At 42.3% G+C, this 23,136-nt stretch overlaps 1 protein-coding gene across 1 annotated transcript in view; it reads right to left on the reverse strand.

Moving 5' to 3' along the window:
- The window catches only part of LOC127570471 (myosin-IIIa-like), an 85,451-nt gene extending 78,024 nt beyond the window's left edge, over positions 1–7,427 (reverse strand). The window contains exon 1 of the mRNA XM_052016081.1: positions 7,260–7,427. Within this exon, the coding sequence (XP_051872041.1) occupies positions 7,260–7,427 (168 nt within the window). The remainder of the gene's footprint in view (positions 1–7,259) is intronic.
- Positions 7,428–23,136: the final 15,709 nt, after the last annotated feature.

Below are 23,136 nucleotides of genomic sequence, written 5' to 3' on the forward strand. Positions count from 1 at the left end.
AAATATTCATTTATGATCCTTCACCAGCAGGGGCCCAATCTCAAAGTGTCCATATGCTCACCCTCCTCCAGGTGATACATCATTAATAAATACTTGCCTGTTTGGTTTAAGTACAGACTTAACGTTCTTTTACTCCACAACAATAACACTGCTTAAGGACCAGGAGGTGTAACCTCAGTCCTTCAAATTAATTCACCATGATTTGCATCCCTCCTGCCCTTGGAGGATATGTCCCTGCAATCCAATCTTCACCATTAAGATGTAAAATTTAACACTTGCATCCTATCCCCCAATTTGTTGCTGGCCACACTTCAAATAGTTTTTCAGCCCCATGAGTTGGATGGGCTTTCCCTGGCAGACTGGCACAGGTAATTCCTGGCAGCACAAGGCAGGGAGAGAAGAAAGTAGAGGAATGAGCACTGTGAAGTGAGGAATATGGGGACCCAAATCTTGGGTATTTGTAGGTCAGTTTGAAATCAACACTTTCATGGAGATTTAGAAAGTAATAATTCTTTCGACAGGGTAGTTATATGCAGAGCACAATAAATTTTCTGAAGTCACTTGTTTTGTGCTTAAGAACTCATCTTGATTTTTGCAGCCATCTTGTACAAGAACTTAGAATGCATCTGGCCTGCACCATTAAAACTTGTCACCATGTGAGTCCCATTGTCTTGTGGATGTCTTGCACCCCACAGCTACGGGGCAGAAACTCAGATGTGTTGGTTTTCACTGCCGTAAGCCATAACTGTAGGGCAAACATCTCATCACTAATCAACCATTCTTGTTCCCTGTCATCAACATTGGTATGGTGGATTTTAACATGAATAAAACATTATGATAGTTCATTGGGTGGTTATTATCAAGAATGGTAAGGGGACTGGCCCTGCTCACTTCTTCCTTATACCTATTTATATAATTCAACTGCTTCCTCCTTTAGTTTTGCTAGATCAGTAGAGAAGGTTATAGCCTACAAGGTCTGCCTGAGAGAAGCATCAGTATCCTATTTTAACAAGAAACAAAGATATCTGTTTCTTCATACAATGGAAAAAGAATAAAGCTTAATGACAGCTTTCACTGCTTCAGTAAGCTCAGTAGAAGTGAATCGTAGATCTTCAAAGCATAGCTGGTGACCGATGAGGCCAGTGTGGTAACGGCAGATCCTTGCACAGATAGGGCAGAAGGTGCCTGACAGAGTGGGTGGGTGGGTAGCTTATGCAGTGGTGCACTCCTTCTGCTATTTTTACAAAGGCTTCTCTGAGCTCTCAATGCTTAGACTCAAGTTTCTCAATATCATTCTAAATGCCCCTTCTCTCCACCTTGAGCGACTATGGGACAGAGCTTCCAAGGGTCTGTGGGGAAATTGCAATTTTTAAAGCAGCTTTAAGCATATTCTTGAATCTTTCCTTCTGTCCGCCTGGTGATCTCTTCCTGTGACAGAGCTAAGAAAAGAGTGTCTGTTTCAGGAGATTAGTGTCAGGTGTGCAGGTGACCTGGTCTGCCCGAACAGAGCCGAGTGAGTGTAACTAGGGCCTCAATGCTGGGGATGTTGCCATGGGAGGGAACACTGATGTGGTTCACTTATCCTTTCAGTGGATTTGGAGGATTTTGCAGAGAAAGCAATGGTGGTATCTTTGCTGTTGATAGTACAGGTCCCAGAAACATATAGAAGGACAGCATATAGAAGGAGTATATGCCCAGTAGACCATAAGTATTGCATTACATTTTTATGGCACAGGAGAGACTACATCTGGTATTGTGTACAATATTGGTGTCCTTGTTTAAGAAGTGATATTAATGCATTGGAAATAGTTCAGAGAAGGTTCGCTAGACTAATACCTGGAATGGGCCAGCTGCCTTACAAAGAAAGAAGACACAAGACACTGCAGATGCTGGAATCTGGAGCAAAAAACAACCTGCTGGAGGAATTCAGCAGGTCAGACAGCATCTGTGGGAGGCCTGATGCAGGGTTTCGAGCCAAAATGTCGACAATTCCTTTGCTCCCACAGATGCTGCTCGATCCGTTGGATTCCTCCAGCAGACTGCTTGTTGCTGCCATACAAAGAAACGTTGGACAGGTTAGGTTGATATCCACTGGAGTTGAGAAGAGTGAGAGGCAACTTGACTGAATCATACACAATCCTGAGACATCTCGACAGGGTGGATGTGGAGAGGATGTTTCCTCTGGTTGGAGAATCCAGAACTAGGGATCACTGTTGAAAAGTATCAGGTCACCTAATTAAGACAATGTTGAGATGAATTTTTTTCCCTCCGAGAGTTAAGACAATTTGGAACTCTCTTCCTCAAAGAACATTGGAATTAGAATCTGAGTATATTTAAGTCATAGGTAGATGGATTCTTGAGAAGCAATGGGTGAAGTTTACCACAGGTAGATGGGAATGTGGAGTTGCGGTTACAATTGGGTCAACCATAATATTATAAAATGGTGGAACAGGCTCAAAGGCCTAGTGGCCTCCTCCTGGTTCTAATCTGTATGTTTATGTGCATATTCATATACTTGGTATGCTTTTATAAAAACATCAGATCTTACAGTTTAGTTTGGTGGTTCTTTACTTGTTCCCAATGTTAAAATCTAACCATTGTTTGGACATTAACGAATGCAGGAACATTGAAAGCATCCATAGAGCTTGCCACATGTAACAGAGAGCAATAGTATAGGTCCAGGTTCTTCACTCTGAAGTGATTCTCCAAAGTTCAGCAGTAGACCTGTCAAGCACCTCATTCATTTTTGGTTTGAATTTGTGATCGATTGGGTATCTGTCACTCTGAAGAATAACCATGGCTCCATATGTCATTAAATGAATTTGCCATCTGTATCACTCTTGCCAAACATAAATCTCACTCCAAATAGTTCTTCCAATACTGCCAGTTTTGTAGAAAGCCTACAAGTACCTTAGAGTTGTGGAAGTCTTTAAGAGTTTTCAATATACTTTAATGTTCCTAATGTAGTACTTAAAAATAAAATCTTTATCTTTACTTTTTTAAAATGACATTGGAAGAACTATGTGGAAGGATGGGTTAGTAAGTTTGCTGATGATACAAAGGTTGGTGGTGTTGTGGATAGGGTAGAAGGTTGCTGTAGATTACAACAGGATATTGATAGAGTGCAGAGCTGGGCTGAGAAGTGGCAGATGGAGTTCAACCCGGATAAGTGTGAAGTGATATACTTCGGGAGATCGAATTTGAAGGCAGAATACAAGGTTAATGGCAGGACTCTTAGCAGTGTGGAGGAACAGAGCGATCTTGGGGTCCACGTCCATAGATCCCTCAAGGTTGCCACGCAGGTCAATAGGGTTGTTAAGAAGGCATATGGAGTGTCGGCCATCATTAGTCGGGGTATTGGGTTCAAGAGCCGTGAGGTAATATTGCAGCTCTATAGAACTCTGGTCAGACCACACTTGGAGTATTGTGTTCAGTTCTGGTCGCCTCATTATAGAAAGGACATGGAAGCTTTAGAAAGGGTACAGAGGAGATTTACCAGGATGTTGCCTGGATTGGAGAGCATGTCTTATGAGGATAGGTTGAGTGAGCTAGGGCTTTTCTCTTTGGAGAGAAGGAGAATGAGAGGTGACTTGATAGAGCTTTACAAGATGATATGATGTATAGATCGAGTGGAGAGTCAGAGACTTTTTCCCAGTGAGACAATGGCTAACACGAGGGGACATAATTTTAACGTGATTGGAGGAAGGTATGGGGGTATATCAGGGGTAAGGTTTTTACACAGAGAGGTTGTGGGAGCAGATACATTAGGGACACTCTTAGATAGACACATGAATGATAGAAAAATAGGGGGCTATGTGGGAGGAAAGGGTTAGATAGATAGATATTAGAGCAGAATAAAATGTCGGCACAACATTGTGGGCCGAAGGGCCTGTACTGTGCTGTAGTGTTCTATGTTCTATTAGGACAGAATGCATGGTCTACCCAGTGTATTATGAAGGTTGGTTGTGACTTTCTTGCTAATGATATCTCTCTCTCTCTCTCTCTCTCTCTCTCTCTCTCTCTCTCTCTCTCTCTCTCTCTCACTCTCTCTCTCACTCACTCTCTAACTCTCTCTCTCTCTCTCTCTCTCTCTCTCTCTCTCACACATGTATGCCTTTTTAATAGCTTTAACTTGTTCCATATCCTTCAAAGATCTGTATATAGTTTGTCCTCAAGTCTCTATTTATGGACTTCCTTTAAATGTATGAATCGGTTTATATTACCACTCCTCATTCTTCCTTAAGTATGAATTTGCCCACTTTTCCGGAAAGTATATGTCTTCCTGAATACTGTTATTGTCCTTCTACATCATGGTGTTCCATAATATTGGCAGTCTGTGAAATGATGTTCTGAATATCCAAAAATGTGCTATTAAAGTAAATGAAATGAACATTTCACTGAATGATATATGATATGAATTTTGGTCTGCTGTAGACAATTGCAAGGTATTGTCTATAAAGTGACGGTTAGAGTTTTAACCCCTAACTTATGATGGGAGCAAAATGTTTGGACAATAATTAAACTGGGAGAAATGTGAAAACACCTCCAAGCCTATTGTGAAAATCCCAAGTAACAGTTTTCCTTTGCTATGTTTGAAATCATCTGAGTAACCCATTCTGGAGAGGTAGGTCAGTAATCTGTTCCTCAGATTTTGGCAGCCATTTGAGAAGCTGAGAAGCTGAGGAGCTGAGGGAAGGCAGGAGTTACCAGACCCAGAAGACAGATTGTTTTCCAGAACTACTCTTGGATTAGTTGTGCTCCCATACCCCACCATTGTCCCATCCTTGGCTGGATCTCTCCTCTTCCTTGATCAAATTTCTAACCCTTGCCTTCCTTCCTAACTGGACACATTAGAGAGTTTTCCCACTTGGTGGAAAGAGCAAATAATGAAAATAATGTCACCAAATAATGAAAAAACAAATTCAGAGGAAAAGTCCAAATGTAAAATAAATTTGGAATTTGTGGTCATGAGGAGAATTTGTAATGAATAGTATATAAGCATTTAAGAGAAAACTAAACAAATAGATGTGGTGTAAGGAAATAGGGTTATACTAAAACAGACGCGGAAAGTGAGGAGAGATTCAAGAAGAACGTAAATGTTACCATGAATTGCCTGGGCCAAATGGCCTGTCTCTGTCCTGTGAATTAAAGATTAATCATAACATAAACGGGGGCTGAAAAGGTTGATGAGGAGAAAATAATACCGATGGGTGGCAAAATGTAGGACAAGGCAGTAATCTAAAATTTACAGTCAAATTTTCAGTAGTGAAGTCAGGAAGTACTTGATATGTGCAGAGCATGGCAGGAATTTGGAAATCCCTTCTACAAATTGTAATTGGTCAAAAACCTATTGTTTATTTTAAATCTCATAATGATAGATTTTTGTTAACCAAAGGTAATGAAGTTTATGTGGAGAAAATGCATATTTGGTGGAGGCCACAGATCGGCCAAGATCACATTGAATACGGAACAAGCTCAAGGGCTGAAGTAGTCTCCTCATGTTCTAATGTTCCTTCAAAGTACCATCCACAAGGGTTGAAATTAGCAGAATTTAAGGAGAGCTCTTCCGCATTTGAGGCTTATAGGCGAACAACAGACAAACTGCTGGAGGAACTCAGTGGGTCGAGCAGCATCTGTGGAAGGAAAGGAATTCTCGATGTTTTTGGTCAAAACCCTGCATCAGTACAATTTCTTTCCTCCCATAGATGCTGCCCGACCGTCTGAGTTCCCCCAGCAGATTGTTTGTTGCTCCAGATTCCAGCATCTGCAGTCTCGTGTCTCCATTGAAAGGGGAGCTTCATCACACTATTTATATACAGTATTGTATTGGAGATAACCTCTGCCACTGCCAACCAACTCTTTGACATGAAATAAGAACAGAAAATGCTGGAAATACTCAGCAGGTCAGGCAGCAACTATGGAGTTGGAAACAAAGCTAACATTTCAGGTCGATGACCCACATCAGAACTGGACAAACAAGTCATTTTATTCCTTTTCTCACCTCATCTACTCTTCCCTGTCATTTCCTATTTTACTAATTGGTTCTACTATTTATGACTTTTGATCTTCAAAGCTTATTTTAAAATTTCAGAAGGTGAGTTTCAGCGGGCAATAATCTGGTGGTGTGGACCCTGTACCTTACACCACCCACCAACACCCTTTTAGTACTCCCATTACAGTTCTTCAGGCATTTTAGAATGCTTAAAAATGTAATAAGGTCATTATATAATATTTACTTCAATGATCATCATATTCTATTCCCCGTCTTTCTGCAAGGTATTAAAGTAAGTTCTTGCTACATTGTGTCCTACTCCAACTCATTAATTCTAAGAACACTATTTCTCCCTCAGCCCTTACATTCACTGGATGGGGACAGCATTGGAAAGGGCTGTAATTATTGTCCATCCCTAATTGCCCCTTGAACTTGCCATGCCATTTCAGCAGACCATTAAGAGCAAATCACATTGCTGTGGCCCTGAAGCTACATATGGAAAAAAAACAAGTAAGCATGGCAGGCTTCCTTTTCTGCAGGATATTAACGAACCAAAGGGTTTCCACTAATCAGTTTCATGGTCACTGTTACTGAGACAAGCTTGTTAATACAGATTAAACTGTTTAAATTTAAATTTCCCTTCTGCTGTGGTGGGATTTGAATTTATGTCTTTGGATTAATGGTGCAGATCTCTGAATACTAGTAACTTAGATGTTTTTTATATTTAAGCTTAGTGCGACATTCATTGTATTCCTGATTCTATTCTTTCACTTTATTACTGTCATTGATGGTGTTCTGCACTATTGGCACTGGCTTTTCGCACAGACTTCCCAATAAAGTAAAAACTCTCATCAATTCCAACGTGAATTACCTTTGCATCGAACAATTGCTTTATTGCTACCTTTCAGCCAGTTCTGTCTATGAATCACTGTCAAATCATTATACCAGAGAATGACTGAAACAAATGAAAATAAATGCTGAAATGGCTTCTGTAATGGCAAACTGCAGAGAAGTGGAATCAATAGTAATAATGCGATATCTAGCTCTGAACAGGTTTTGTTCTTTTGTTTAGACCTAGGCTGTAAATCCAGAAGACGATCAGCAATCTTGCCTCTCCATTGTAGAATAGCAACTTTATGCGTGTTTGATCAGTCATTACGCATGGAGGGAGAATAATATGGATAATGCTTTGTCCAATTACATTTGGAAAGGCTTGGATAAATTATAAAGAAGGTAGCACACTGCAAACATCAGTGCATTTACTCACATGGATTGGGTCCAGAATCTTAACTGCAGCTTTGCTGTCATTTTTCTTGTTTAATACTTTGAAGACTTTGCCATATGTCCCTTTGCCAATGGTTTCAATAATCTCCCACGTATCGGAGGGATCAGGGAAGCTGTCAAAGATGATTGTTTTTCCAGTTAGCGGGAACATCCCTAAGTGTGACCTCCTGAGCAACAATGGAAAAGAAACAACAAAGTACATTTGATGTAGGCTAATATTTTATCCAACAAATAAAATCATATTTTGACCCAAAATCAATGACCAAGGACAGAAAATCGAAAGGTACTCTGACTGCAATGAATATTTGACACTCCACAGCCATTTTGTATGTTATAATATATATAACGTACAAAACGTACAATTCTATATATATAGAATTGTTTGTTACAGGCCAAGCTTCTTCCAACCTGTTTTGTACTCATTACAAAAAGATACATTCAATAAGCCACATTCCTATGATGAGATATCTATGATGGTATCCATATTAAATAAAATTGGATAGCGTGAAATATTATCAGCCATGACTCTTTTGGCTGTGATATACATATATGGCTCTGGACACTGCAGGGGATGTCCACCACTTTCTTGTGTCTTCTTTGAAAGGTGGAAAGAAAAGGCCAGATTTGCATTTAGTCTTTTGAAGTGTTGTGCAAAGACAAAGCCATAATCAGGTTGGTAGAATAGTGCACAGATGTAACAAGATTTCAGTCAGAAATATTGGGAATGCTGTATTTGATGGCTTCGTGGCAGCAGCACTCACAATTAACTGGGGTATAGTGAAGCTGCAGCCTAAAACTTGGTGCCCAAAACATGAATGGAGTCAAACTTAAAAGATCTGTGTTCCATTCTCCATGGATTCTTGAAGAGCACTGGGGAAAGAGCCAAAGAATGGGATTAATTGGACTCCTTTCCAGAAGTGCCGTCGTGCTCTTGATGAGATGAATGCACCCCTTTTGCATTGTATTATTTAGTGATTCTGCAAGCCCACATGCTCTTTCAAGAACTGAATGCAGGCTTGTCCCACTGTGGTAAATCACAGAGGAGAACAAAGATCAATACACAAAAGGTTAAAATCGCCTTCTTGAATTATATTTCTTTGGTTGGTAATTTTTCAGATGAAATATTCTTTCAAGCAGCTTCATAATACAATCTTTTACAAGGTTGACATGGTTCCTAGTTGCTCAAATCTCTTCTTAGAAATGAAGACAAAGCTATCTGCACAGTGATATATGGCATGGGTGTTTTTTATTCATGATACAGTGGAGAAAAGAAAGGCAAAATGGATGAAATAGCTGAAATACACTTTCCTTAACAACACTGTGTCCATTCTGTGAGATTATATATCTACAGCTGCCTAGCAACCCTGAACTTCGTTTCATGTTTTCGATCTAGCATTCTATCATGTCAGAATGAAGGAGAATTGTGGAGAAGAGTGTGTCTCCAAATTACTATTTAAATGGAGTGTCTATCTGTTTGCAGTGGGCAGGCATCAGGAAATTCAAATCCCTTTCCGTCCTGCTCCTATGTGAATTATTAGCATTGTACTAAACATACACTGAACTTTATCTTATTTTCATACAGGTGAATACTGCACCAGCATTAACCATAGTAATTTCTGAACCTTTCAGCAACTTCTCTAAATTTTCAAACTCTGCAATTTCTGTTTAATTTACAAAACCTATTGTCCAGAAAGAAAACACATTAGTTGTTACTTCTCAGATGAATTGCTGTGGAATATGAAGTATTGCTGCTTGCATTGAAGCTCAGATTTGCATAGGATTAAACAAGTGAATAGAATTTACCTCCACATCATAAAGTTATCAAGAATAAAATTGTGGAAGACCCATTTATAAAATTTGCTGTTGGGTCCACAGCTAAATTTGGATTCTATAGCAGATGGCCAGCAAGTATTTATGCTTCTTTTCAAAAGCAGATGCTGGAAACCTGAAATGGAATCCAACATACTGACAATATTCAGCGAGTCAGGCAGCATCTGTGGAGAGAGGGAAAGAGTCTCATCTTGAATTTTGTTTCTCTTTCCACAGATGCTGCCGGACAAGCTCAGCACCCCTTTTTTTTCTTGGAATTTAGCAACGGAATTAGATATACTTTTTTAAAAAATGTTTCTCAATCTGTCACTTTGGCACTGCAATATTTAGTTTCTCCAGAGCTTCTTTAAATACTTCCATCTTTAGCTAAATACGTTAAAGACAGCACTTGGCCCAACACTGCAATATGCGTTGCTTATGAAATAATGGCTGTGTATCCCTTTAAGAATTGTATCATGTGACCTACTGCTCTCTGCATAAGTGACTACAAATGGTTTAGTGGTGAGGCAGGCAGAAGCTATCAGGCTCTGCAGAGGAAGCCACTGGAAGAAATGTGGTTTTGCACAATTTAAGTTATTTTATAAATGAACTACATCTGTTAGTTTAAACTGCTGGCTGCCCTCTAGTATCTTAGAAAGTGTATGGGAGAATATACTAAGACATGGTGTCAGAAATCCTGGTTAATGGAATTTCAAAACTTAGATTCAAAATTAAGAATTAAGAATCTTCCATTTAAAAAGAGAGATGAGGAGGAATTTCTTCTCTCAGAAGGTAAATCAGAACATAATCAAGAGAGCTATGGTGGGGGAGTCACTGAATATATTCAAGATGGAGAGAGAGAGACATTTAAGCTATAAGCAGGTCAAGGGCTATGGAGAGAGAGTGGGGAACTGATATTGAGGCCAAGGTTAACAGCCAGAATCTATTGAATGATGGACTAAACTCAAGGAGATAATTAAGCCAGTCCTGCTCCTGTTTCTTACGATGGGGATTTTGAGGGCTTCACTCTTCAGAGATTGGATCATTTGTACTATCTGGCAGTCTGGCCTGAGGGTGTGGCTATTGCATTATGCAGAACATAGTACATAGAACAGTACAGCACAGAAACAGGCCCTTTGGCCCACAATGTTGTGCCGAGCTAATTAAGCGAATGACACCTAAACTCTTCTGCCTGCACGTGGTCTATATCCCTTCATTCTCTGCATATTCACGCACCCATCTAAGAGCCTCTTAATTACCTTTATCGTATCTGCCTCCACCACCACCCCTGGCAATACATTCCAGGCACCCAATACAGAGTTCAGTAGAAAACTGCATTCAGACATCCAAAGCTGTCCAAAGCTGGGCTAGAAAATGCTGAAGGAAAAGAAATAGATCCTGAGAAACACAGAAATTAAGGTTCTGAGTTGGGGGGGGGGGGTGCAAGGCTGATTTCAAAATGGTAAGTCAGGAGCTGGCAAAAGTGGACTGCAACAAATGGAGGTCGTTCAGCAATGAAATAGTGACAATTCAAGGCCAATATCAAGGGTGAAAGATCGAGCAAACAAGGCCAAGGAATGCCGGATGTCAAGGGTTGTTGAGGGTTAGATAAAGAGAAAAGAGAACTGAAAACAGAGAGGTCCTGCAGGAGTGTGGAATGTTTTGGGGGGGGGGGGGAGGTGGGGGCAGGGGAGCTATCAAAGAAGTGAATAGGTGGGCGGGTGGAATGAAATAACACTGGGGGGTAAGATAAAGGAAAACCCCAAAGGATGTTATGAATATAGTAAGGGCAAGAGGGTAACTGTAGAAGGAGTTAGGGACCAAAGAAGCAATCTGTACATGGAACCAGAGATCATATGCAAGGTCTTAAGTGAACACTTCACAGCTGTATTCCCCATGGAGAAGCTGGAAAATTCAGGGGGGGAGGGCAGTGGAATTCTAGAACAAATTACCATCGAAAATGGTCACCTCGCTAAAGGAAGGATGTCGCGAATTTAGAGAGGGTGCAAAGGAGGTTTACCAGGATGCTGCCTGGATTAGAGGGCATGTGCTATCGGGAGAGGCTGGATAAACTTGGTCTCTTCTCCCTGGAGCAGCAGAGGCTGAGGGGTGATCTGTTGGAAGTGTATAAAATTGTGAGGGGCATAGATAGGGTGGACAAGCAGTACCTTTTTTCCATTATTGAGAGATCCAATACCAGAGGGCATGCATTCAAGGTGAGAGGGGGTCGGTTCAGAAGAGACGTGAGGGTACATTTTTTTACTGAGAGAGTGGCGGATGCCTGGAATGCGTTGCCTGATTGGGTGGTGGAGGGAAGTTCATTGGGGGCTATTAAGAGGGTCTTGGATGGGCACATGAATGAGAGGAAAATAGAGGGATATAGGCATTCTGTAGGTAGGAGGGAATAGCTATGTCAGCACAACATTGTGGGCCGAAGGGCCTGATCTGTGCTGTACTGTTCTACGTTCTAAGTTAAAAGGAGGTATTTGCTGTCTTCGAGGGCTTAAAACTGGATAAATCTCTAGGGCCTGATGAAATGTATCCCAGACTGTTCTAAGAGGCAAGGGAGGAGATTGTTTGGACAATGACTGAAATTTTCTAATCTTCTCTGGCCTTAGAAGAGGTGCTAGATGACTGGAGGACAATTTGGAAACTTTATTCAAGGGAAGATATAAACCAGGTAATTACAGGCTGGTAAATCTAATATCAATGATAGGAAATGATTGGGAAAAAAGCTATCTGATGGACAAGATTAAACTGCAGTTGGAGAGGCAGAGATTGATCAGGGATAATCAGCAAAACTTTGCGTAGGGGAAATCCCATCTGACTAACTTGACTGAACTTTTCAAGGAGGTGTCAATGAGCGAAGTGTAGTTGATGTAGTCTAATAGCCTTTGTCAAGGTCCTGCATGAAAATTGATCCAAAATTAAGAACCCATGGGATTTGGGGAAATTTGGGAAATTGGGATGGAAATTGGCTTTGTAATAGGAGGCTGAGGGTGATGGTCAATTGTTGTCTTTGTGTTTGGAAGCCTGTGACCAGTGATGTACTACAGGGATTGTGCTGGGTCCTCTATTGTTTGCCATATAATGAATGATTTGGATGAGAATTTGGGATGTTTGATTAGTAAGCTTGCAGCTGACTTCACAACTGGTGCTGTTGTGGATCACAAGGAGGTCGTCTTTGGCTACAGAATAATATTGATGAGTTGGTAGGTTAGGCACAGAAATCGCAGTTGGAATTTAATTGTGAAAAATGTGAGATGATGCATTTTGGGAGGACTAATAAGGCTAAGATGGTAGAAACGTAAGAATTACTGAGGAATAGAGGGATCTTGGCGTACTCATCCAAGGATCTCTGTGAGAAATATCTACCTGAGCAGAGATGTCTAAAATCAGAGGACATAGATTTAAGGAAAGGGGTAGGAAATATAGATAGATGTTTATTTATGAGTCACATGTACATCGAAACACACAGTGAAATGCATATTTTTGCGTTACTGAGAATGTGCTGGGGGGCAGCCCGCAAGTGTCGCCACTCTTCCGGCACCAACATAGCATGCCCACAACTCCTAACCTGTACGTCTTTGGAATGTGGGAGGAAACCGGAGCACCCAGAGGAAACCCACGCAGGCACATGGGGAGAACGTACAAACTCCTTACAGACGGTCGCGGGAATTGAACCCGGGTCACTGGTGCTGTAATAACATTACGCTAACCGCTACACTACCGTGCGGCTATTGTGTTCCCATGGCTCCCAAGGAGCAACTTGGTAATTGGTTCATCATTGTCACATGTACTGAGGCACAGTGAAAAGTTTCTGTTTGCATGCCATCCAGCAGATCATTCCAAACATAAGTACTTCAAGGTGGTACAAAAGGAAAGACAATAGTCTTTCTGGTCACCTACCTACAGGAAAGATATCAATAAGCTTGAAAGAGTGCAGAGAAAGTTTACAAGGATTTTTCTGGGACTTGAGGACATGAGTTATAGGGAAAGGTTGAATAGGTTAGGACTTTAATCCCTGGAGCACAGGAGAATGAGGGGAGATCTTATAGAGGTATACAAAATTATGAAGGGCATAGATGAATGCATGCAGGCTTTTTCCCCTAAGGTTGGGTGAGACTAGAACTGGAGGACACAAGTTAAGGGTGAAGGGTGAAATATTTAAGGGGAATCTGAGGGGAAACTTCTTTACTCAGAGGGTGGTGTGAGTGTGGAATGAGCCTACCCTCTGTCTATCCAAATTGGTGTGTGTTGAGAAATCAAATGACAAGCAGAGAAGTTGCCCGGACCCAAGAGATCCTAACAGAGCCCCAAAGAGGAGCCACGCATTCATGAAGACAATGGTAGGTGTTTTGCCAGACTTGAATAGGGCAATATGCCAGTTAGAAAGAATAGGCTTTGTCATGTAGAACTTGATGGGAAAGGTTTATATGTAACCTGTTTCACCATATTGTTTGGTAGATACAAATGGAGAAGAAATCCATTTGGATTCAACACAGCACCACATTGGCTTCAACAAAGACTGCATACTATACTTGAAGGTCTCCTAGGGTAATGACCAGAGCAGGTGATATTGTGATCTTTAGAGAAGGGAAATAGTGGCAGAGGCAGAATTAGACCATGGCCACAAGATGAGAGCCCTGATGGGCAAATGCCAGAAGAAGCAACTGAAAGCTGAACAAGCTTGGCAACTTAGTGACACAGGTAGCAGAGGTGCTGCCTCACAGCACCAGAGACCTGGGTTCAATCCTGACCTCAGGTGCTGTCTCTGTGGAGTTTGTATGTTCTCCCTGTAACCATGTGGGTTTCTTCTGGTTGCTCCGGTCTCCTCTCATATCCCAAAGATACGGGGGCGGGGGGGAAGTCAACGGGTTAATTGGTTACTGCAAATTGCCTCTCGTATGTAGGTAAATGGTAGAATCAGGGGAAGTTGATGGAACGTAGAGCCAATGAGATTAATATAGGACTAGTGTAAAATGGGTGGTTGATGGTGGGCACAGACCCAGTAGCCCCAAGGGCCTCTTTCCATGCCATGTCTCTCTATGACTCCAAGCAAAAATCAAAGCAAAATAAAGGAAGTCCCCTTTGTGGGTCTGAAGTTCCACCCAGCAAATGTTAACATAGTAAGGGAAATACTGAACCACTCAGATAATACAGGAGTGCATTACTTTCTGGGATTCATCAACAATCTGTACAAGTTCCCGCTCATCTGAGCGCAATGTGTAGCCAGTCAAACAGCTGAACAAGAGGGATATGGAATATTGACAGTTGGGCACTCAGGAAAGCAGATAAACTAAGGAGACAGTAACAGCAGAGCCCATGCTGTGATGTTTTGATGATAAGTAGCTGACACTAAAGGAAGGCACCTCAGAAACGGGTGTTGGAGCAATGATCTTTCAAGAAGATCAGCCAACAATGTACACAAGCAGAGGTGTGACAGAAGTGGCGATTTGTCATGCACAAATTGAGGGGGAGTTGTGGACTGCAGTTATTGGTCTAGAGAACTTTATATATGTGTACCACAAGTCACAAAGTTATTGCTGTTAAGTTCCTCCATATAACACCAAAGAAGTTGCAGAGAATGCTTGTGAGGATGCAGACATACAACACAAAGATTCAGTAGTCCTCAGGCAAAGACACTTGAGTGGGCTTATCTCGAGGACACAGGAAAGGCCAAGGACACTGAGCTTGAGGCAATCAACATGGTGAGACTTATTCCAGTCTCTCAGCTACTGATGCAAAAGACTGAGGAGGCCACAGTGACACAATGCAGTGCCTGAAGCAAGTGATTCAGACTGGATGGAAAGAGACCTGGTGTGGGGTTGATCCTATTCTTAGACCATATCGCCACACAAGATGACCCAGTCCTCAGAGGCAAAGTTGTTCCCAAGCTATAAATGAATGGCATGATCAAATATCTTCACTCCTCACACCTGGAGTGAAGGGTTGCTTCCTCACAGCCAGTAAGAGTATGTACCAGGCAGGAGGGAGGTGAGAAGATCAGGGAAATGTGCAGAAAGACGACACCTGCAGATGTCTAGAAAGCAACTAATCGAAGGAAATGGTTCAATCTCATGGTGCTAGATGGACTGTGGACAAAAATCAGGTTTGACCAGTTTCACCTTGATGGGAAAATGTGTTTTTTTTAAATGTATTCATCTTTCAGGATCTGGGTATAAATACCAAGGCCAGTACATATTGCTCATCCCTAACTAATATGGAACTGAGCAGCTTCCTAGATCAGTTCACAACCAACCACACTGGACTGGAGTCACATATATGCCGGCCAGTGTAGCAATGTAGTACATTTGCTCCCCTGATGATATTAGTGAACCAGGTGCTTTGTTGTAATCATTGATAATGACTACTTCTGTTTTTTTAAATTCCAGATTATTAACCGAATTGAAATTTCACAGCTGCCTTGCTGGGATGGGAATCAGATCTCTGGACCACTTGTCCAGGTCTCTGGATTACTAGGCCTGCAATTTAACTACTGCACCTCAAACAGGTAACAGTGAGTTATTTTCAAAATTTCTGGGAGGTAGAAAACACTAATTCATTGATGGCCATTTGCAAGCTTAAAGGACAGTGGGGCAAACATGGCATCCCTGAGGTAGATGAAGGGTCTTGACCTGAAATGTTGATGATCCATTTCCCTCCATAGATGCTGCCTGACCTGCATTTTTTGTGTGTTGTCCCTGAGGTATTGTCCACTGGAGGCAACCTTGTGAGCTTCTCCCAGGAGTGACAACTTGATTACCAGACAACTTGATTACCAGACAACTCACACAGAATGATAGAAAAGCAGAGAATGCAGGCTAAGACATTCCAGTCAGACTTTTACTGAGTGTCCCAGCCTTCTGGATACTCCAAGCCAATGGAGTGTGAGCTGTCCTGTATATGTAATTTATGAACCGAGGAATTAGAATTCTACTCTAGTCACATTCATACAGCACAGAAACAGGCCCTTTTGTCCACCCTGTCCATGCCAACCATCAGATACGCAAAGTCTAAATTGAGTTTATTGTCACATGCACAAGTGCATGTATGCACAGGTGCAATGATAAACTTGCTTGTAGCAGCATCACAGGCACATAACTTTAGATTCTCAAGAAAAACATAAATTATACAAATTTATACAAGAAAGAACACAATTAGAACAAAAAAACACAGTCCATTGTAGTGCAAAGTAGTCAAAATGATTATGGTGTTGCTATACTGAGGTAGTGATTAGGGTTGTGCAGGTTGATCTGTACTAATCCCATTTATTTGCACATAATCCGAAGCCACCCATGCCTTTGTGATTCAAGTGCTTATCTGAATACTTAAGTGTTGTGAGCATCTCTGCCTGCATCTCCCTCTCAGTGCATTCAAAAGATCTTCCTTATCCATCAATGCTTATCCATCAATGGCAATCAATAAAAGTGTTTTCTATCGCCCAGAAATTTTAAAAATAACTCGCTGTTGCCTGTTTGGGGTGCAGTAGTTAAATTGCAGGGACCCCTGCTCTTTGAGATTTTTATAAATGACTTGGATAAAGGTGTGGAAGGGTGGGTTTAGTAAATTTGCAGATGACACGAAGGTTGGCGGTGTTGTGGATAGTGTAGAAGGTTGCTGTAGATTACAACAGGACATTGATAGGATGCAGAGCTGGGCTGAGAAGTGGCAGATGGAGTTCAGCCTGGAAAAGTGTGAAGTGATACACTTTGGAAGATCAAATTTGAAGGCAGAATACAAGGTTAATGGCAGAACTCTTAGCAGTGTGGAGGAACAGAGGGATCTTGGGGTCCACATCCATGGATCCCTCAAGGTTGCTGCACAGGTCGATCAGGTTGTTAAGAAGGTGTATGGTGTGTTGGCCTTCATTAGTCAGGGTATTGAGTTTAAGAGCCACGAGGTAATGTTGCAGCTCTATAAAACTCTGGTTAGACCACACTTGGAGTATTGTGTTCAGTTCTGGTCACCTCATTATAGGAAGGATGTGGAAGCTTTAGAGAGCATGCAGCGGAGATTTACCTGGACGTTGCTTGGATTGGAGAGCATGTCTTATGAGGATAGGTTGAGTGAACTAGGGCTTTTCTCTTTGGAGGGGAGGAGGATGAGAGGTGACTTGATAGAGGTGTACAAGATGATAAGAGGCATAGATCGAGTGGACAGTCAGAGACTTTTTCCCAGGGTGAAAATGGCTAATATGAGAGGGCATAATTTTAAGGTGATTGGAGGAAGGTATAAGGGGGACGTCAGAGGTAAGTTTTTTTTGTTACACAGAGAGTGCTGGGTGCGTGTAACGCACTGTTGGCAGAGGTTGTGGGGGGCAGATACATTAGGGACATTTAAGAGACTCTTGTATAGTCACATACAGTAAATGATAGAGAAATGGAGGGCTATGTGGGAGGGAAGGGTTGGATAGATATTAGAGCAGGATAAAATGTCGGCACAACATCGTGGGCTGAAGGGCCTGTACTGTGCTGTAATGTTCTATGTTCTGTACATCCCCTTGAAACCTCTTACTCCTTATTTTAAATCTTTCCCTTTGGTTACAGATACCTTTGTTACGAGGCAAGATTTACTATTGGCTATCTTTCCTGCATAATTTTGTACACCTCTATCAGGTCCCTCCTCAGCACTCTATGCTCCAAGAATAACAAACCTGACTGTCCAGTCTCTCCTCATAACTGAGACATCCTATTGCAGGCAACATCCGGATCAATCTCTTCTGCACACTCTCCAGCGCAATCACATCCTTTCTATACCGAGGCAACAAAAAGTGCACACAATATTCCAGATGTGGCCTCAACAATGTTTTATAAAGTTGTACATTAACATCCCTGTGCATATAGTCTATGCCCCAGTAAGTGAAAGCTAGCATCCTGTAAGTTTCCTTTACTTCCAAAGGCTGTTAGAATCAAATGAACATAGAACATAGAACAGTACAGCACAGGAACAGGCCCTTCAGCCTACAATGTCTGTGCTGATCATGATGCCAAAATAAACTAAATCTCTTCTGCCTGCACATGATCCATATCCCTCCACTCCCTGCATGTTCATGTGTCTAACAGCTTCTTAAATGCTGCTATCGTATCTATTTCTACCACTCCCCCCGGCAGCCCATTCCAGGCACCTACCACTCTCTGTGTAAAAATCTTGCCTGCACACTTCATTTAAACGTTCCCCCTTTCACCTTAAATGTGTGTCCTCAACTTGAAAAACACGATGATAATGGAGGAACTCAGCAGGCCAGGCAGCATCACCGAAGAAAAGCAGGCGGTCAACATTTCGGGTCAGGACCCTTCTTCAGGACTGAAGATAGGAAAAGGGAAGCCCGATATATAGGGGGAGAAAGCAGAGCAGTGATAGGTGGACAAATGAGGGGAGGCGGGGTGAGCACAAGTTGGTGATAGGTAGATGCTGGTAAGAGATAGTGATAGGCAGGTGCGGGGGAGGAGAGGAGAGCAGATCCACCGCGGGATGGGTAAAAGGTAAGGAGGAAAAAAGGGTCGAAAAAAGAGAGATAGGCTAGGAAAGGGAAGAGGCATGGCTGGGGGGTTGTGTGGGGGTGGGGGGGGGCAGTGTTGAGGGGATTACTTAAAGTGGGAGTATACGATGTTCATGCCGTTAGGCTGCAAGGTTCCAAGACGGAAAATGAGGTGCTGTTCCTCCAGTTTGTGCTTGGACTTCTCCTGGCAGTGGAGGAGGCCGAGGGCTGACATACCTGTCATGGAGTGGGAGGGTGAGTCGAAGTGACTGGCAATGAGGAGATGCAGATTGCGGTTACGGACGAAGCACAGGTGTTCTACAAAATGGTCACCTAGACTGCGTTTGGTCTCGCCAATGTAGAGATGTAGAGGAGGCCACACTTGGAGCACCGAATGCAGGAGGTGATATTAAGGGAGGTGCAGGTAATTCTATGTCTCACCTGAAACGACTGTTTGGGTCCCTGGACAGAGGTGATGCAGGGGCAGTGGAAAGTCCTTGTGGTGAGAGCGGGATGGGTGGGAGGGAGCAGTGAACGAGGGAGTCACAGAGAGAGCAGTCCCTGCGAAAGGCAGAAAGGGATGGGGAGGGGAAGATACGCTTGGTAGTGGGGTCCTGTTGGAGATGGCGGAAGTGGCGGAGAATGATGTGTTGGATACATATGCTAGTAGGATGAAATGTGAGGATAAGGGGGACCCTATACCTATTGGATCTGGGAGGAGTGGGTGTGAGAGCAGAGGTGCGGGAAATGGCAGAGATGGGGGTGCAAGCTCTCTCGACCGCAGTTGTGGGGAAGCCACAGTTAGAAAAAAAGTTGGACATCTCGGATGTCCTGGAGTGGAAAGCCTCATCATGGGACCAGATGCGGCGGAGGTGGAGAAATTGAGAGAAAGGGATAGCGTCCTTGCAAGAAATAGGGTGGGAGGAGCTGTAATCGAGGTCGCTGTTGGTGTCAGTGGATTTGTAGAAGATGTCAATGGATAAGGAATCCCTTGAGATGGAGCTGGAAAGATTGAGGAAGGAGAAAGAGGTCTCAGAGATAGTCCAAGTGAATTGGAGAGCAGGGTGAAAATTAGTGGCGAAATTTATGAAACTGTTGAATTCCTCTAGTACTTGACATTTCTACTCGGGGAAAAATTCTGACTGTCTACCCTATCTTTGCCTTTCATAATCTTCTAAACTTCTATCAGGTCTGTCCTCAACATCTGATGCTCCAGAGAAAACAACCCAAGTTTGTTCAAACTCTCCTTATAGCTCATACCCTCTAATCCAGGCAGCATCATAGTAGACCTCTTCTGCACCCTTTCTAAAGCCTCCACATCCTTCCTGTAATGGGGAAACCAGAACTGCAGAGAATAAAACACAAAAAAGGTGTATGAAGACAATTGGGTCAAGCCAAAACAAAAAGACTGGCAGACCACAATCATAGAGGTTCCAAAGTACTTAGAAGATGAAGGCTACATCACACCAGCACCAGATGTGGCAGAAGGCAATGGTAACCAATTACAAGCTGTGCCCCAGGTTCCACAAAGTCCTAATGGAGAAGGATGTGTCCACATAAGAGGAACAGGCACACCACCAAAGAGGCTTGCTTGACATAAGCAGATACAGGGATACCAGCAGGTGCATCACTAACCCTGCAGAGAGAGCCGGGCAACAGTCCACAACTTGTAATGACCAGATGTAGGACTGTCCTTCAGTTGAAGTATTGGGAAGACTTTGTTGAAAAATAAAGCACATATGAAGTTATTTTGGATGAACAATACAAAACTGCTAGTACTACAAGTATGAAATAAAAGCAAAAAATGCTGGAAACACTCAGCAGGTCAGTATTTCAACCTGAAATATTAACACTGTTTCTCATTCCACATATGCTGTCTAATATGCTGAGTGTTACCAGCATTTTTTGTCTATATTTCAGTTATTTTGGATGTTTGGTTTTCCCTTTTTGGTCTTCATTAATAAAGAATACAGTAACCTTGTGACCTATGCATCCCTTTAAAAATTGCGACCAACTGCTCTTTGTACGTTGCTACAAATGGTTCAGTGTTGAGAATTGCAGTAGCTGCAAAAATGCAGCTCTGCACAATTTAAATTCTCTTACAAATAAAGTAATTGTGTTATTGGCTATCCTCTAGTATCTAAGAAAGCAAGTATGAGAAGATACCAGGATGAATTGTAGCCCAGTAATTTAACTTTGATTCATCCATTGATTTGCATATGCTTTTCATTATTTCCTTTCATTCTTGTGCCATTCCCTCTTTTATAAAATGTAAGATTGTCTACTTCTTTCAGAACTTTATCAATTTATCCCCCAACTCCAGAAAGATTTTTGTATATTGAACCCTTAACATCTATAATTATTTCTAAACTTTTCTGACAGTGCATTTTCCTCTCAAATTTCCTATTACTAAATTCTCATCTGTCAGTACACGTGAGAATGGGCATTTTTATTCTTCCTAATTTATAGAAGCACATGCTTCTCGACATTCGTAGCAGGGTGTTGTAGCAATTAGTTCTGTTGCCTCACAGCTCCAGAGACCCAGGATTAATCCTGATCCTGGGTGCTAGCTGTGTGGAGGATGCAGCATGTTATCGCCATCACTGCATGGGTTTCATCTCGTATCCCAAAGATGCGCTGGTTGAATAATTCAGTTCTGTAAATTAGCCCCAGTATATGTAATTGGCAAAAAGAATCAAAGCTGACTGGATAAGAATAAGTTTCAAGGGACAGGGAAATGAGAGAGGGAATGGGACTGATTGGATTCATCCCCTCAGAGCTGGCATGGAACAGAAGGGCTGAATGTCTTATGACAGATTTGATGAATGCCATTGTTCTACTTCAGGATCTGTTGATAAACTGGATATTTCTAAACCAAAAGCAAAGATTGTAGTCTGTGGGAAAATGCTGTTCCCAAATTGACTGGTATGTTTCCTACATTATAAATGTACTTCAATAAATACTCATAGGCATTGAATGCAATTCAGATCACATGATAATAGAAATCCAGTTCATTGTTTACATGACATAACATGTGATATATAAATGTAATCCAATGTTTACACAGTGCACAAAGCATAATTTAAAATCACAAGCATTAATAATTCAAAATGGTGACATGGAAACATAGAAGCATAGAAACAAAGAAAAACTACGGCATAATTCAGGCCCTTCAGCCCACAAAGCTGTGCTGAACATGTCCCGACCCTAGAAATTACTAGGCTTACCCATAGCCTTCTATTTTTCTCAGGTCCATGTACCTATCCAACAGTCTCTTTAAAGACCCTATCGTATCCGCCTCCACCACTGTTGCCGGCAGCCCATTCCATGCACACCACTCTCTGAGTAAAAAAATTACCCCTGACATCTTCTCTATACCTAATCCCGAGCACCTTAAACCTATGTCCTCTTGTGGCCACCATTTCAGCCCTGGGGGAAAAGCCTCTGACTATCTACCCGATCAATACCTCTCATCATCTTATCAGGTCCCCCCTATCCTCTGTCGCTCCAAGGAGAAAAGGCCGAGTTCCCTCAACCTGTTTTCATAAGGCATGCTCCGCATTCCAGGCAGCATCCTTGTAAATCTCCTCTGCACCCTTTCTATGGCTTCCACATCCTTCCTGTAGTGAGGTGACCAGAAATGAGTACAGTACTCCAAGTGGGGTCTGACCAGGGACCTATATAGCTGCAAGAATACTTCTCGGCTCCTAAATTCAATTCCCCAATTGATGAAGGACAATACACCATATGCCTTCTTAACCACAGAGTCAACCTGCGCAGCCACTTTGAGCGTCCTATGGACTCGGACCCCAAGATCCCTCTGATCCTCCACACTGCCAAGAGTCCTACCATTAATACTATATTCTGCCATCATATTTGACCTACCAAAATGAACCACTTCACACTTATCTGGGTTGAACTCCATCTGCCACTTCTCAGCCCAACTCTGCATCCTATCTCTGTCCCTCTGTAACCTCTGACAGCCCTCCAAACTATCTACAACACCTCTAACCTTTGTGCCATCGGCAAACTTACTAACCCACCCCTCCACTTCCTCATCCAGGTCGTTTATAAAAATCATAAAGAGCAAGGGTCCCAGTACAGATCCCTGAGGTACACCACTGGTCACCGATCTCCACGCAGAATATGACCCTTCAACAACCACTCCTTGCCTTCTGTGGGCCAGCCAATTCTGGATCCACACTGCAATGTCCCCTTGGATCCCATGTCTCCTTACTTTCTCAATAAGCCTTGCATGGGGTACCTTATCAAACGCCTTGCTGAAATCCATATACACTACATCTACTGCTCTCCCTTCATCGATGTGTTTAGTCACATCCTCAAAAAATTCAATCAGGCTCGTAAGGCAGGACCTGCCCTTGACAAAGCCATGCTGACTATTCCTAATCATATTATACCTCTCCAAATCTTCATAAATCCTGCCTCTCAGGATCTTCTCCATCAGCTTACCAACCACTGAAGTAAGACTCACTGGTCTATAATTCCCTGGGCTATCTCTACTCCCTTTCTTGAATAAGGGAACAACATCCGCAACCGTCCAATCTTCCGG

The sequence above is a fragment of the Pristis pectinata genome, chromosome 5, assembly GCF_009764475.1.
Source record: "Pristis pectinata isolate sPriPec2 chromosome 5, sPriPec2.1.pri, whole genome shotgun sequence".
Classification (NCBI taxonomy): domain Eukaryota; kingdom Metazoa; phylum Chordata; class Chondrichthyes; order Rhinopristiformes; family Pristidae; genus Pristis; species Pristis pectinata.